The sequence below is a fragment of the Astatotilapia calliptera genome, chromosome 10 (genome assembly GCF_964374335.1).
Source record: "Astatotilapia calliptera chromosome 10, fAstCal68.1, whole genome shotgun sequence".
Taxonomy (NCBI): Eukaryota; Metazoa; Chordata; class Actinopteri; order Cichliformes; family Cichlidae; genus Astatotilapia; species Astatotilapia calliptera.
This window is the reverse complement of record NC_137431.1, coordinates 34,152,700-34,169,476: the sequence shown is the minus strand read 5'-3', so window position 1 is coordinate 34,169,476 and position 16,777 is coordinate 34,152,700. Positions and strand designations below refer to the sequence as shown.

At 46.0% G+C, this 16,777-nt stretch overlaps 1 protein-coding gene across 5 annotated transcripts in view; it reads right to left on the bottom strand.

The window, feature by feature from the left end:
* The window catches only part of LOC113030456 (rap1 GTPase-activating protein 2-like), a 40,454-nt gene extending 24,035 nt beyond the window's left edge, over positions 1-16,419 (bottom strand). For 3 of the 5 annotated variants that reach the window (XM_080307627.1, XM_080307628.1, XM_026181933.2), the window contains exons 1-2: positions 16,154-16,415; positions 8,148-8,183 (exon numbers count right to left, since the gene is read on the bottom strand). In XM_080307627.1, the coding sequence (XP_080163753.1) occupies positions 8,148-8,183; positions 16,154-16,197 (80 nt within the window). In that variant the 5' untranslated portion in view covers positions 16,198-16,415. Of the gene's footprint in view, positions 1-4,268; positions 4,418-8,147; positions 8,184-16,153 lie in introns of those variants that run through there. The other 2 variants (XR_013911941.1, XM_080307629.1) reach the window with 2 other exon arrangements.
* Between the last annotated feature and the right edge of the window lie 358 nt (positions 16,420-16,777).

Sequence of the window (16,777 nt, the reverse complement as noted above, 5' to 3'; positions counted from 1 at the left end):
CCAGAATTCCTGTCGAGTCATTTCAAAGTAAAAGCCGGAAACACGCACGCTGCGTAGTTTGTGTTTGTAAAAGAAACGCTGCTGCACCTTTTACGATCCTCCATCTGCAGCTTCAGCTCAAACACAGTCATCAGAGGAGGAAATGCATCTCCCCGTCTGTCCACGCCACTATTTTAGGTACACTTGGTGTTTCACGGTCATTCAGAAGGCTGATGGACCTGTGCAGCAGTAAAACCTGAGGCGCTCCAACACGTGATTAACACCGCCTCCTCTTCCTCCTGCTCCAAACACCAGTTAGATGTACTCTTCTTTCTTTGTTTCACTGTAATTAGGTCAGCGGCTGATTCCTCGCAGTGACTGTGGATTAAAGCAGATCTGATTCATCACAGCGCGTTTCTGCAGAGGTTCAGTGAACACACGAGCAGAACGTTGAACAGCATCCAATCAGCAATCAGAGAACATCAGCCATGTGGTCTAAAGCTCTGTGAGAGCCTCATTCAGGGCTTCCATGAACAATGATGGGAGACTTCAGTCAGTCCGGGGTCCTCAGAGGAAGCTTCAGCCTACAGAGGCACACGAGTGCTTATTGACCACAGGAACTGCAGTTCCTCTTATGTCCACTGGAGGCAGTTTAGACAGATGTTTAATTCATCGTCTGGGTGAAAATGTTAGAGTTTGTTTTCATCAGACTACAGCAGCACCACCGCTAAAAACTGCAGCTTGTTTTAAGAAGCTTCGAGTCGCCTCACATTTCTGTTTGCATCTTCTGCTGCTCGTCTACAACACCGACCCAAATCTGGCTCCTCGGGGAGCGCTCAGAGCGACCAGGAAGGAAAACAAAGGTCAACGAGAACCGAGAACATGAAGCCTGCAGAGAGAGAAAAGGTCAGAGAAGGTGTGTGAGGTACACGACGTCCACAGCGCTGCAGCGAGACGGCACGAGAGTGTGCGTGTGTTAAAGACCCCCGAGCTTCACTTTTAAAATAAAACCAGTTTAACTCGACTCTCAGCTGGCTCGTTATCTGCGCTGATGACTGAACGTCACAGCCAATAACATCACCTTCATCCAACACACACACACTGATGTCAACACGTCCCTCTGAGCCATTCCCACAATGCACCAGGGCCCCAGACTCAAACAGCAGGCTCCTGACACTCTGACGCCTGCGGCACGTTTTCTGGAGGAGCGCAGGCCGAGTCCGGCACTAAAACAGTTCCCCTCGAAGGCTCGGCTCTTTAAATGTTCAATGGTTCCAGTGTTGAGTTTTCTGTCAGTCAAAGATGGCCGCCACAGGCCCCTCACTCTGGGCGCGTGGGTTTATTCAAATACTGGAAACTTTTAAAAACAGAATAAAGGGGGCTCTATTTTTGGCTAAATGTTTTTCTTCTGTTTATCCTCGAGACAGTAGGGTGTCCAAATTCCTGAGGACCCGGCCCACGTAGACCGCGAAGGCGGTTTATCTAATCTAATAACTTTAATCTCAGCCAAACCGATTTACTCACGAACAAATAAAACACTGAAAAAAGCCCAACAATAACATTTTTAGGTTGTCTAAGTGACTTAAAAGTCCGCGGTGATCTGAAAATGATGTGCCGGGAGTTGTGCCGTTCTCTGCGGCTTCAGTAACCCTCGAGCTCCCGGCTAGCTGTCGAGCTGGTGGGTAGCAGACGCCTCCGAAAACGTCGAAGCACTTTTGCAAATATGCGATATCTTGATAAACCGAGCAGATATTTGATGTTTACACAACTACTTTCTCGCCTGAAAATATGTTAAAAGTTTATTTTGTGACCCAGAAAAGGTAATAAGAGTAATATTAAAAACTTAGTAGCGGCCACCATTGTTGGAAACTGGAGTTTGGCTGGGCCGCGCTATGAATTCTGGGATATGGTGGGCCACGAAGGACACACCCGACCCATCCTTCAAATTCGGGGAAAAGGAGGACTCATTTGTCGGCTGCATTCGGAGGAGTCTACGAATTTGGAGAAGCTGAAGGACAGAAGAGTTGATCCATGTCAGCATGCTGCCCATTCAGGACTCCCTGAGAGCGCCCCCTGGGGGAACTGCAGCCAACAGGACCAGCTGTGAACACAGTGCACGTGTTAAATGTGACATCAGGGTCTGCATGTGAACAGAGCTCGTCCTCACGGCCGCGTCACGGCGAGCTGCGCACCAGTTACTGCTCATAAACCGGGGGCATAGTGTGACACATCCACCTGTACAGGTGATTCTCTGCAGTCATGAAAAATGGATTTTGTCACGTTTCCCACAGCCAGGAGGCTCGCTGGGTTTCAGACGAACATCAAAGCTCTTCATTAAAATTTAAATTCAACCCTCGAGTTTCTCCAACAGGAGGGCCCATCCCAGTTTGAACCTTTAAAATGAAACGAAGTGAAACATTCCAGCTTCATTAAAAATAAAACAGTGAGGATGGCGGCGGCGGCTTCGTGGTCATGACTGTGTGAATATCCACGCTTTCACTCCTGTTTCTTTGTGTTAGAACAGCAGCTTCAGCTCGGATCACACCTTTCACGTCCTTGTGATCATTACAACCAGTTTGGTCTCCGAGGCCTTTGATTGATCCACACCCACTGATCCCCTTCGTGTCCTGCTTCCCACCCAGGATCAGTTCCACTTTGGAGAACCTGCCAGGAGCAGCACAAACGTCTGCTCTGACCCAGAGACTCGGTCGACGTGTGGCTCGCTGACAGCTGAAGAACCACAGACCTGCCGCGTATGACACCAAAACGCTTAAATGTGTCCGAGCAGCTTTCGGGAATGAGACTCGACTGATCAGTCAGAAACGCAGGAGCGTGCGAGAAACGGGGTTTCCCGCAAAACACAGCAGGGGTGCTGACTGTGTTATTTGAAATAAATGATTTTTATTTGCTTCTTTGTGTAAGCTCAGTTGGAAGCACCTCGCCGTGGGCTTTAGCGTTCATGGAGAAACTTTGTCCCAAAATGGCACATTTTCTGTGGGTGTGAGGATGGAGTGATCAAGAGACACAGGTGGGAGTGGAGCACAGGTGGAAACGATAAAGGTGGAGCTGAAAATCCAAAAAAGGAAAAACAGCAACAGGAAGAGCAATTCCCAAAATAAAACAGGAAGCAGAACAAACACAAACAGAAGGCTAAGCTAAAAAAATGCTGCGGCACTTTGCTAGTTTACTCAAACAGGGCTAGTTGCTCAAAGCACATGACAGCGTACGCTCACAGCAGCTGTGGTGTAGATGGGTGACCCTGAGGCAGCCTCTGTTAGTTTTTGTGAGTCATACGACCCATCAGGGAGCGAATACGCCCTCACCAGGCTGAAACAGAGTCAGCAGCTCGCATCAACTTCCTGTTCCAGACGACATAATATACCGTCGCTGTCAGCACGAGATATGAACGTATTAAACGTCATGCACTTTGAAACGATGGCTCCTCCCTTTGTGTCTGCAGTGAACACTACTGCATGCAGGGGGCGCCGATGAGGCCGTACTCTGCCGCTGTGTAACTCGCCACGCTTCGCTCAGAGCTGCAGGCAATTCACGAAACAATAAGACTGACTTTTTAGAAACGTGCGCTCTCCTCCCCTGCAGCCACGGCACTCTGCGCCTTTGTCTTTCACACGGATGAAACTGAGTCGCCACGGAGACGGCACAGAGACAAACAACAACAACAGCATCACAAACAGAAACGACAGTAGGACACGAGCAGCACTGCTGGCTCCTGTTTGTAGACAGACGGTCTGGTGTGTAACACACACACACACACACACACACACACACACACACACACACACATTTCTCTGCAGCTCACATTTCCCAGTGTGTGTGTGTGTGTGTGTGTGTGTGTGTGTGTGTGTGTGTGTGTGTGTGTGTGTGTGTGTGTGTGTGAGCTATAATTGGTGCTGAGTGAGTATGAGGAGGTTTTCTTCACTAAGTCGAGACTTGAGAGAATCTTCCTCGTTGTTGTTTGTCTTGCAGCTGTCAGCGTGCAGCTGCACAGATGTTCAGTTTCCTGGCTGAAAGCGTCCAATCGGCGCCGCCGTTCTTTGCGTTTCTGCAAACCGTCCTCACAGAAAACTCCAGAGTTTGATCGTTGAGCGAGGAGTGTCTGTCATCAGTAATTTACACGTGTAAACGTAAACTGGACCAACACTTCAGTGAACACCTGAACACCTCAGAGCTGAGACTACGGAGTCACATGATCGCACTGTAAATGAAAACAGCAAAAACAAGGCAACACACACACACACACATGCAGATGGAGGGACTGCCAGACTCACCAGTGGTCGTGTGGCATTGTTGCGTTGCCGACGGTTACTGAGCATCTCACTCAGCTCTCACACACCAGCAGCCCTCCCCTCTCTCTCTCCTGTAACGTCAGGGTCCATTAAGCTTATAGCGCCTTAATCTTTCAGAGAGAGCGAGCAAGAGAGCCAGTAGCAGATGGAGGATGGCAGGGAGGGGAGGGGGGAGGGGCGGAGGGGAGGATGCTCTAACTGGATGTGGTGGAGTTTGAGTCCGGACCGTTAATGTTTGCACATCTCTCCCCCTCATCAGGCTCTGAGCTTCAGCACGTTCAGCCTGAAGTGAAATCCCGATGACCTTAAAGCGTCTCTGTGCAGGTGAGCGTTACAAACACTCGCCATCACTACCGTCAGCTTCCTGTCACACTCACTTCATCCTAGAGTAGTTTACATCGCAGATTACCTGCACTCAGTAAAGGCACAGCCACACGCTGCAGTTCCTCTGGCGTCCAGCAGAGGCTCCAGCGGAAATAAACATGTTGACAGCTTAGAGATAATTTCACACTACGCAACTTTTTAATGACATCATGTGACAAATAACATGGCTTCTGTGAGGTTACTGTACTAACAGGCCAAGAATGAGGCGGAGGTGATGAAGCAGCTCACACACAGACACCGCGCCTCTGCAGGAAGACGATCCACACCACCCAACCAACCAATGAGCTTCTCGGGGTGACGAGCAGCACGTGTGGACGTTGAAGTGCGAACCTGCTGGAGGGAAAACAGCTGTCGGACACGCGGTCACCTTCCCCACAGACGCACAGCGGGCCACATGTGGGCAGACACACGGGAGGAAGACCTCTGACGAAGGACTTACAGGCAGTGCGTGTTATTGGATTATTAAAGACGTGCGTTACGAGAGCTGTCTGCACATTTCTGGCGTTTAAGCTACGTGCTCGTTCTTCAGGTGTACGATGTGCAAAGTGAAGCAGCCAAAACGAGGCATGCACGTGAAGTGAGCGTGCAGACTTGGTGTGACTGCTCATGCATGAGTCACGCACACACCGCCCGATGGTAACGATCCCGTTTACGGAGGCCTGATTGCACCATGTGCTTTTATGGCTGCTCTGTAATATCACTCACTTGTCGGTTGTAACGGCGAGCGTCACCTGTGGAACATGTCCCATGATCCTCTCCAACTCGCTGTGTGGCCGCGCTGCAGACTGACACCTGGGATCAAACCTGTGACCTGCCCTCTCTCTCAGGTTTCGGGCTCAGTCGGGAGCAGCGAGCGACTGCAGCTCCCAGCACTCATCCTTCCGCTCCACCGCAGAGAGCATCTTCATCTTCCAGCTGAAATCAGATCAGTCTTTAGGCTCACAGGAAGACAAAGAGCTTCCAACGTGCTCCGTGTTTTTCTCCTGATGTGAACGTCGGGAGCTAAACCAGCGGACGTCCCAGAGACTAAAGGTTAAAGGTCATCATGACCTTACTGAGCAGGTTTTTGGCATGTCAAACGTTAGTCATGACAAAACGTCACAGAAAGGTCTCACAGGAAGCAATGACATCATGATGACATTTAAGGTCAGCTTCACCGTGACATCGTGACGTTCTGCAGTAACTCTCCTCGTGGCCGTTCTGTGACCGTATGGCAGTAACTCCTGTTCCGGACTCTGCGGTGTGACGTGCGAACGCACCCAAACAAACGTCTCTTTAAAGCTTCCAGGTCAAAGTTTTGTTTGACAAGCTTTGGAGTAAAGCAGCAGTCAGCCTGACTTTAGTCTTCAAACTTCTAGTTGACGGATGTCACAGGTTTTAAAAAAAGCAAGTTTAAGTGGACATGCAGGCTACACAGATGTGGAGGCTCCAGCACGTCAACACAAGGATTTCACTTTTTCATCCTTGTTCCTGCTAAATGTTCAAAAACAGATCAAACTGATGAAAGAAATAAGCAGAGGAGCATAAACGCAGCGTCCTTATCAGCATTTCCACAGTTCTCAATATTTGGCTCATTAAGAACAGTATAATTGCTTCTTTTGTTCACAGTAATCTGCTTCACCTTTGAAACCAGCTCATATCGATTTCCTCCTGTAAATCCTGCATGAGCTGAGCGGCGCTTCCTTTTCATACTGGAAATATTTGTCTGCATACAAACAGCAGTTAGAAATGTTTTGAGCTCATTAAATCCATAATCAGCATCTGTTAGCGTCTCGCTCGCCTCCAGGTTGTGTGCTCGATCCTCTCTGTGGGCAACAGCAGTCGCCTGAATCTCACCTGGAGTCTTCTCGTGTCTGTAACAACAGCTCGTGTGGATCTGCGTCAAACTGCCGCAGATCTGTGCGCCGCAGTTTGTCAGTCTAATTAAACCATCAGGATCATCAGAACCATCAGAACCATCAGGACCATAAGAACAATCAGGATCATCAGGATCATCAGAACTATCAGGACCATCAGAACCATCAGGATCATCAGGACCATCAGAACCATCAAAACCATCAGAACCATCAGGATCATCAGGATCATCAGAACCATCAGAACCATCAGGACCATCAGAACCATCAAAACCATCAGAACCATCAGGATCATCAGGATCATCAGAACCATCAAAACCATCAGAACCATCAGGATCATCAGAACTATCAGGACCATCAGAACCATCAAAACCATCAGAACCATCAGGATCATCAGAACTATCAGGACCATCAGAACCATCAAAACCATCAGAACCATCAGGATCATCAGGATCATCAGAACCATCAGAACCATCAGGACCATCAGAACAATCAGAACCATCAGAACCATCAGGATCATCAGGATCATCAGAACTATCAGGACCATCAGGACCATCAGGATCATCAGGATCATCAGAATTATCAGGACCATCAGAACCATCAAAACCATCAGAACCATCAGGACCATCAGGATCATCAGAACTATCAGGACCATCAGGACCATCAAAACCATCAGGATCATCAGAACCATCAGAACTATCAGGACCATCAGAACCATCAGGACCATCAGAACAATCAGAACCATCAGGATCATCAGAACAATCAGGACCATCAGGACCATCAGGACCATCGGGATCATCAGAACCACCAGGATCATCAGAACCATCAGGACCATCAGAACAATCAGAACCATCAGAACCATCAGGACCATCAGAACAATCAGAACCATCAGGATCATCAGAACCATCAGAACCATGAGGATCATCCGGATCATCAGAACAATCAGGACCATCAGGACCATCAGAACAATCAGGACTATCAGAACCATCAGGACCATTGGGATCATCAGAACCATCAGGACCATCAGAACCATGAGGATCATCAGAAGCTTCAACAAAGTCACCAGATCCGTTAAACCATGATCCGTCCATCCATGGATCCTGACCTGCACCCACCATCCCTCCTGGGCCTACAGGTGCAGGTCTGGATCCATGGATGGAGGAAGCAGGAAGCAGGGCTTCATTTGCACGGGGTGGACGAGCAAACACAATGGACTAAATATAAAGGAGCACATCTGGCTGAAGTGAGCACAACTGGTTTCATTGAAAGCTTCGGTTTATGGCCTGATGCTGACTCTGGGCACCACCGAGGGGTTTCACTGCTTTTTGCTGAGCAGCTGTGTAAAGTGACCGGACCAGAGCCGGTTCCAGAGCTTGGTTTAATGGACCGGCACAATAAGGAACCATCCTCTATGAGCAGATTGGCCCTTTAAAAGGAAGAAGCTGCAGATAACAAGCTGTTCTCCAGAGCCTGAAACACAACATGCTAAATCAAACACATCAGAACGATGTTTGGTAGAGTGAAGCTCAGGCTGAGGGAGGTGAAGCTGCTGCTGCTCTTATTTTATTTCTGGCAGTGAAACAACTTGAGTGCGGTCTTCGTGTGATTCAGGGTTGTTACTCACCGAGCTCTCAGAGTGCTGACTGTAGACTTATCAATCCTACAGAGAGAGAGAGAGAGAGAGACACCGTTAACATGTGGTGCACTGAGCGCGCTCTGATAACAGCAGGAACGTTAGTACGTTGCCGAGGTGGAGGACGAGATTTCTATCTGCATTCTCTATTAACCTCAGTAACCTGAGTGAGGTGTGAGGTTCACAGCAATAAAACCTGTTTATTAAAGTGCTGCAGCGCCACCGAATCAGGCGTGTTTCTGTAATGACGGCTGAAGCGCAATAAAACAGCACAAACCAGCAGACGCATGAACCACTGGATGACTTCACAGAAAGTCATCCAGTGGTAGAAAGTGGGTTCCTGAGGCTACGTCCACACTAAGCCGTTTTGTTTAAAAACACCGTTTTGGCCTCCGTCCACACTGAGGCGGCGTTTTCCTCAAGGAAAAACGCCGCGTTTTGGAAACGCTCTCGAAAAACAAATACATTTCAAAACGGAGCTGTCCCGTCGCAGTGTGGACACTTGAACACGCAGACTTTCTAAAACGATGACGCATTTTAGTCGTGTGATGCAGTCATGTGACCAATTAAACTAAGACAGCGGAGGGCGTTACACAGCAGTGGTTTTGATTGGTCTCAGCTTTGACAGCCCTGTTACAGATTAATATCAGTCTGTACGTGCTGCAGATTGCTTTCCTTCTAATTCTTTAATCCTCACTGGCTTTTGCGCATGTGCAGGACTGCAACGTAAGTGTTTTGGACCGTTTCAATGTGGACGCACAACTCTTTGAAAATGCTACTGTGGACGCGGAGCGTTTTCAGATGAAAACAGCGTTTTCAAATCTATTTGGGCTGGTGTGGACGTAGCCTGAGGCACAGAGGTTTTGACGTGACGTATAGGGACAGAACGGGACGTTTGTCTCTCTGTCACCGACTGCGTTTCCATAAGTTCGACCTGAATGGCTGAGCTCCTCAGCCTCTCTCTTTGCCCCACTGCGGGGTGACCCAGGGACTTGTTTGGGCTGAGCACGCCCCCTTTCACCGGGCTCGGTCTCCTGAGCACCACACACAGGTCTGACTGGAGGGTGGAGTCCAAACCACCCAGGGTGTGAAATAACCGCTGTTCATCAGTACCTGCATCACACCTCACTCACACGGTGTCCTTGGAAGTGCTGATGATAAAGCATCCAGACGCTGCAGAGACATGGCTCATGTCTCATGCATGCTGTAACACAGGTCTATCTGTCATACACACCACAGCGCTCGTCACTGATAGACTCTGACACTAGAGCAGGCGACATGACCAAAAATATTTATCACGATATACGTTTGAAAATTTGTGATAACGATATAACTGATGATATAATTGACATGAGACAAAACACAACTCCACAACTTTATTAGTGCAAAAACCCATCAATGTATTTTCACTTAACCCTCCTGTTATGTTGGCTTGAAGGAGCACTGATTACGTTCCTGGTCAATTTAGATTTTTTTCGCTTTCTGTAGTGATGCAGATGACATGTGACATCTCTTCTGTTCTGGGTCAATCTGACCCGCAACATAACAGGAGGGTTAAACAAGCAGCTGTTTTTTTATGTGCATTAAAGTTATACAAAAATGTAACAGTGCAAATTCCTCGCTGACAGTTTAACCAAAAGGCGTTTCCAGTGGAAACTGGCCGACACATCCTCAGCATATCCATGTATAACATCCACAACACTTAAAAAGAGGTTAAACACACACAACACGGTAATATTATGTTGAAGCACAGTACGTATCACTCCGCGAGGCTCCGCCTACAATAGCCGTAAAGCTCCGACAATCCATCAAGCGGTGCGGCTTCGTAGCTCAGCAAAGTCGTACTGAAACATGTGACAGATTTTCGAGCGCCGTGTACATAAAATCGTTTCCAGGTCAGTAAAGAGTTCATACATAAGGCACACGGGATTATAAGGGGCTCTGTCGACTTTCAGAAAAATCAAAGGATTGATTTTAAGTGCGCCGTATTTTCCAAACAACACGGTAATAACGACGGCCCGCTAGCATGCGCTACCAAAAATAGTGCTTTGTTGTGTGTCTGACGGACGAAAGCCAAACCAGTTCCACACCAGTGAAGCTGCAGCATTTTTAGAAACCAGTTCTGGTTCATCTGTTTCATTCAGCGATCCACTCTCGCTCTTCTCATTCTGCGTCGCCGCCATGTGCGCATGTAAACAAAGGCACTGCGCATGCGCGTTTTACCCAAATTCTATCGCCATATTTCATTTTCTTATCGTTGCCCAACATTACACCGGTATTACCATGAACAGTATGATAGAGCCCAGCCCTACCTGACACAGATGTTAGCAACCTCACTGTGACAGGAAACAGCCTGAAAACCACAAGTGAGAGTTAACAGGAGACACAGATCAGGTGACAAGTGTGGAGGAGAGGAGGAGAGGAAAGAAGGAAAGGAGAGGACAGAAGGAGATGAGAGGAGAGCGTGTGGTCGAGCAGAACTTTAAAAGCCTGAGTATGATGACTCTGAGAAAACTCCACTCCCACAGGCCATAAATAACTCATCCAACAACACACACACACACACACACACACACACACACACACACACACACACACACACACACACACACACACACACACACAAAGATGGCCGACAGTAGAGAGTGCAGGCATGCTGCTTTATTTTAAAGCACAGGAAACAGTTGCCTGTGTGAGTGTTTGTGCGAGCGTGTGTCTCTGTGTGCGTGTGTGTGTTTGCGTGTTTGTGTGTGTTTGTGTGTTTGTTTGTCACCACTGCGCTGAACCAAACTCGTCCCTCCAACCCAACCTGGAAACAAAGCTGACATCGTTCAAACCTGCACTTCCTCCAGCGACCAGCAGAGGCTGCAGCAGCGACTCAGCCCCCCTCCACTCCCACTAACATGAGTTTGTTACACAAACAGCTGATTTCCTGCTTCAGTGAACAAACATGATTCAGCAGATTTCTCACTTTTATTGAGTTTTGCACTTTAAAATCGTCACGTTTAGAGTTCTTTGTTTGAAAATAAAATAATTACAAACTCCTCGAACAATAAAATGTCTTTGATGTCGCTTCAGTCTGACCATCACACTGCTCATCTGGGCCGTGACCTTTGACCTATCCGCTCTCAGACACTGAGTATGGAAACAGCGCTAACAGAGCGACCTAGAAGTCTGAACTAACACGTTAAACCAACATGGCGTCCTCACATAAAGGATAAAACATGTCGGCGTCTCGGGGTGAAGCTCCAGCAGCTGCTGCAGCCACAGGTTTGAGTCCTGTGACTGTTTGTGATGACAGCGACAGTCGAGCCATCAAAGAGAGAACGAGGGTGGAGCAGGATGGGCGGAGCATCCCGGGGTTTGATATAAACGCTCCTGCAGCCGCCCGAGGCCAGTCCTGCATTATTTAATAGTGCAACTCTATTAGTCGTCTTGGTCTAAATGCTGGAGGACAGAGGAACGACGAGGAGGCATGAGGTAATCTGTGAGGGCGTACCATCTGTTATTTTATTATGATGAGACAGAGGGGAAGGAAAGGAGGAGGTGGGGAAGGACAGGAGCTTTTCTTTTTATGTAAGGAAATCATGAGCTATAAAAGGATGAAGAAACAGAGATGGAGGAATCAAGAGTGCATGGAAGGAAACCACAAGGACAGATGGAAAGGAGGAGGTAAACAAAGAAGTAAACAAGGAAAGAAGGAAGCAAAAATGATGCATGAATGAAAGGAATGTGACATACATGAAGGAGGTATAGAAGGACACTGCAGGGAAAAGAAGGTTTGGAAGGATATAAGGACAAACGCAAGGAAAGGACAAAAGGAAGGAGGTATAGAACAAAATGAGGAGAAAGTGTTGAAGGAATTCAACTATTAAAAAAACTAGGAAAGGTATCGCCGAAGGAAACAAGGAAGCAATGAAAGAAGGTGGAAAAGAAGGGGGAAAAGGACACATGTCTGAAAGGACCCAAGGGAGCATAGGAGGAAATAACAACAGAATCAGGAAAGTGTGCAAGGGAAGGGAATATGGAAGCAATATGAAGGAAATGAGCACACAGGAATGTATTTAAGGGCATAAGGAAGTATGAATAATCCCAAAAAGATATTTAATGAAGTAAAGAAAACATAGAGGGAAGGAAAGAAGGACACATGAATGAAACTAGAACAAGGTCTAAAAGAAAACAAGGACAAACACAAGGAAAGGACAGGAAGGAAACATAGAAGGAAGCAACTAATTTGACCTGGAAGGAAGGGATAGAAGGACACAAGGCAATGAAGCAAGAAGACTCCAGGGAAGGAAGGAAGAAGGACAGGAAACACAGAAGTGGACAAGGAAGTATGAAAAGGAAGAAGTATATAGGGAGTGAAAGAAGGAAACATAAAAGGAAATAAGGACAAAAAGTTTTTAAGGACAGAAGGAGGTGTGAAAGGAAATAAAGACACATGAATGAAAACAGAATCAGAGCAAGGAAACAAGGAAAGAAGGACGAAGAGAAGGAAACTAGAAAAACAAAACAAGGATGTATAAAAGTAAAGAAGGGGATGTGGAAGGAAACAAGGAGACACAAACGAAAACAGCAACAGAAAAGAAGGAGGAGAGAGACCGAGGTCTGAGGAGAAGGAAGGATGAAACACCGAGGGGTAAAATGAGAGGAGGTCTGAAGAGGAGGTCTGAGGTGGGGAGGTCGGAGACGAGAAGGAGGTGTGAGGGGAGGAGGTGAATGATTGAAGAGCTTGTGTCCGAGTTTCCACTCGCTGTGAATTCTGGTCACAGACTCAGGCTGAGGTTCACTGAGGCGAGGACGAGAGGACGCAGAGCTGCTGCTGGTTTCCCCTCTGACCTTCACTCCTCCTCCTCCAACCTGCAGCGTTCATTAACCCCACAGACACAAATGATTCTCTCCTGTAAATATTTCACATTTTAGTGTCAAACACAGGCAGCTGTATGGAGGACCAACAGTGACCAATGAAACATGAGTTCTTATGTGAATGTTAATTAATGTTTAAGGAGCTTGCAAAGAAAAGCGTCTGGACTTCTTTAAGTTGCTTGAAGACGTTTCACCTCTCATCCGAGAAGCTTCTTCAGTTCTAAGGTCAAATGGTGGAGAGTCCCAGATATAAACCTAGTGGGAGTTTCCCCCCACAGAGGGACAAAAGGACCCCCTGATGATCCTCTACCTAATCACATGAGCCAAGGTGTGAAACTGGGTGTGGGTCACAATCGGACAGGGTTTCGGGTGAGCTCATTGTGAAACCTGGCCCCACCCTATCATGTGATGTCCTGAGGTCAGATGGCCCAGGATGTGAGTGGGCGTTAAGGCGTCTGGGGAGGGAACTCAAAACTGGATTATAGATGTCAGACAGTTGGTGTCGTAAACCAGCGCCTCTGTTACGACACCAACTTGGTACCCACACCCAGTTTCACACCTTGGTTTCCATAATTCCATGATGTATTTAATAATAACAATAAACCAATAAAAATAATAATAATATAACATTTTACATTTTGGATTTTTTTTTATTTAAACAGATATTCAAGAATTTATAAATTAATAATGTTTTTAATACATAATTATTTTAATAATACCGATTAATAGTTGAAGTTTTTATATTATTGTGGTCTAATAATTAAAAAAAATGCCTTTGCCAAGATTTGACTTTTTCAGGCATTTATTACATACATTTAATATTTTATCATGACATACATTTATAAACATTACATATAAATAAATAAAACATTTCTTAAATAATTAATTTATAAAGTATATTACATAAATAATTTGAGTAAATAATAAACTTTTTACTTACATAATAAACTTTCTAACTCATTATTAATATTTAAATATTTCGTACATATTTTGTTGTTTTGTATGTAATTAATAATATATAAATATTATTTATAATATAATGTAATATAATGTGTTTTGGGTCACATTTGTCGTAACCAAGGTTACGCTCTTCTCTGGTCCCAGCATGTGATTTAAGGTCTGTTCTGGGTTTTGGATCCAGATCTGTGTCATTAGCTTTAACCCTTTAAGACCTACCATAGAACCAAGTCCGCTAGAGCTTATATTATATTTTTACATGCTGTGGAGCCATTTTTGGGAGCATTTCAAGTTGCTATACATCAATACAACCATTATAGCCCAGATTTTAATAATATGTCTGCATTAAGTGCATAGTAATTACATAAATTGCAAAAAAGTGCAATAAACTACAAAAAAATTGAAAATCGTTTTTGCTTTTTTAACATATATTTCTAGTTAGAGAAATTTAAGAGGTTTATCCCTCAAAACTGTAAATACAAAAAAGTTGCACAAAATAGTTTCCCACCACAGGAAATTTATTTTGAGTGTCTTCATAGTTTTATTTTTGAAATACACCAATTTTTATACACTGCAGGAAAAACGAAAATAAATATTATAATGCAAATTTGCAAAAAAGCAGCATGTGCATCAAAATTAACTATTTCCAGCAGTGCAATATGAGTCCTCAGCATCCCAGAAAAGACACAGAAAGTCATAAAGTCAAACATGACTTTTAAAAACACCAGTATAGGCTCATGAAGCCCTGATGGTAAAAAAAAACTACATTTCTGCGAAAAATGACGTCACTTCCGGTTTCGGGCAGGTCATGGCGGACATGCAAAACTTCGCGCTGACGTCTATTCCAACGTAGGAAGTGTTACAAACAGCTGACCAGATCGGCAAAGCGTGTTTCTGGAATATTATGTTTTTGTTGCTGCAAGAGCTTTTTATGCAGTTTTTGCAAAGCTTTATGTGGAACGAAACCGTGACCGAGGACAAGCTGATGGCATCAGATGTAAGTACAACTCCTCCGGTTTCATATGCAAAAAAAATTATTGCGCTAGCTCACGTGGTTGCAGAGCTACCGGGATTTAAAAATAGTTACGCAAAACAGAGCGTGCCCGCTCCGACCGGCTCTAAAGGGTTAATGCTCCATGTGAAACTTTTACATTTCCAGTCACTGTTTCTTTAAATCTAAAATAAGTAACGAGGTGCTGTGAATATATTTGTGTATAAACTGTGAAATAGAAAATAAATAAGCAGCTTTTAAAATACTTTATTGTTATTTTTGGACTCTGGCAGAGGAGCTTTGAATGTTGTAGCCCATCAGTTTAGCCGCTCTGAAACAAGCTGCTCTGATTGGCCGATTCCAGGAAGCGTGCAGAGGGGCAGACGAGGCATGCATGCACTCACTTCAGGACCTCTGATGATGACGTGAATATTTGGGGCTCAGTGAAAGAAATGACCCATTTTTTGAACTGGATCCTATAAAGCCTGATTCCTTCAGAGTGACCACTTTTTGTTTCAGGTGATGATCGCACGCAGAGGTCAAAGACATGGAACGCGTCAGCTGAGAGTTTAACTACAAAACCACCAACAAGAAGAAGAAGAAAGAAGCAGCTGGGACATCGAATATCAGATTTTCTCATTAAAGAAGGAAAATGTTGCATCTTCATGCACTGTGTGGATGAAGGTGCATAGCTGATAACAGACATGTATTATGTGTTTGCTGTGCTGGGTGTGAGCACGCTGTCCTCTTTGGTGCCGCAGAACAAATGAAGCTGACGAGAAGACAGAAAACGCCTGCAGAGCTAAACTGTCCTTTGGATTCGTCCGAACGCAGAAAGTTGCTGATTAACTCGCCGTCGGTCGACTGGAAACACAGACGACACAGAAAAGCGTCTCACGCTCACAAAGAACGAACTCGCAGAGCCCCGACAACTTTCCCACCAACGTCCATTCAAAAAAGGTCCCATTTTAACTTCGTTAACGTTCAGCTTCCCTCGCCTGATCTAAACAACATTCACAATCCCTCCACGTGAATGTAACAATTTGACTTCACAGCTGATGATGTCAGTGTGATGTCATTCCTTGCAGCTCGAGCTGGAGATGAACTCAAAAACCCGGAGAAAGTGTGCCGGACAGAGCTGCTGAGACCATTCAGCCATTCATCAAAGGGCGAGCACTCTTACCATCCGAAGCCTCCGAACGACACGCTCCTCTTCCTCCTCAGCATGGTGCCTCGCTCGCCCTCCTCCTCTTTGTCTCTCTTTTCTTCTTATTGTGTCTGGGTTTTCCTCCCTCTCTCTCCCTCTTTGTACCTCTGCCTCCCTCTCCCTCCGCTGTCGCTCTAACTCCTCATCTCTCCTCCTATAAATACTCTCCTCTCTGTCAGACACTCCCGCCGCCTCCCTCTCCTTTTTCCTCCTCCTGTCGGTAACGCTGCTCTCTCGTCTTCCTCTCCCACTTCACTTCACAGCACAGAGCCAGCAGAGAGAGAGAGCGAGGGTAGAGAGACATAGAGGGATAGCAGGAGGAGGTTTACAGGGAGTACCCGCTCTCTGCCAGCCTGATGGAGAGGAGCTGAAAACTTATCATCCATAATAAATGGACATAAATGGATGGAAGCACGTGTCGGTTTACGGGACCTGCTATTATGCAACACGGCTGCAGCTGACGGCAGTTTTTACTCTCATCTGTGAATCCATCAGTTTTAGGAAAACATCACAAAGGAAAAAGAACGAGGAAGGATTTTTAATCAGGAGGGCTTCAGGCGTACCAAGGTTAACAAACACACACACAGCAGCACGGAAACC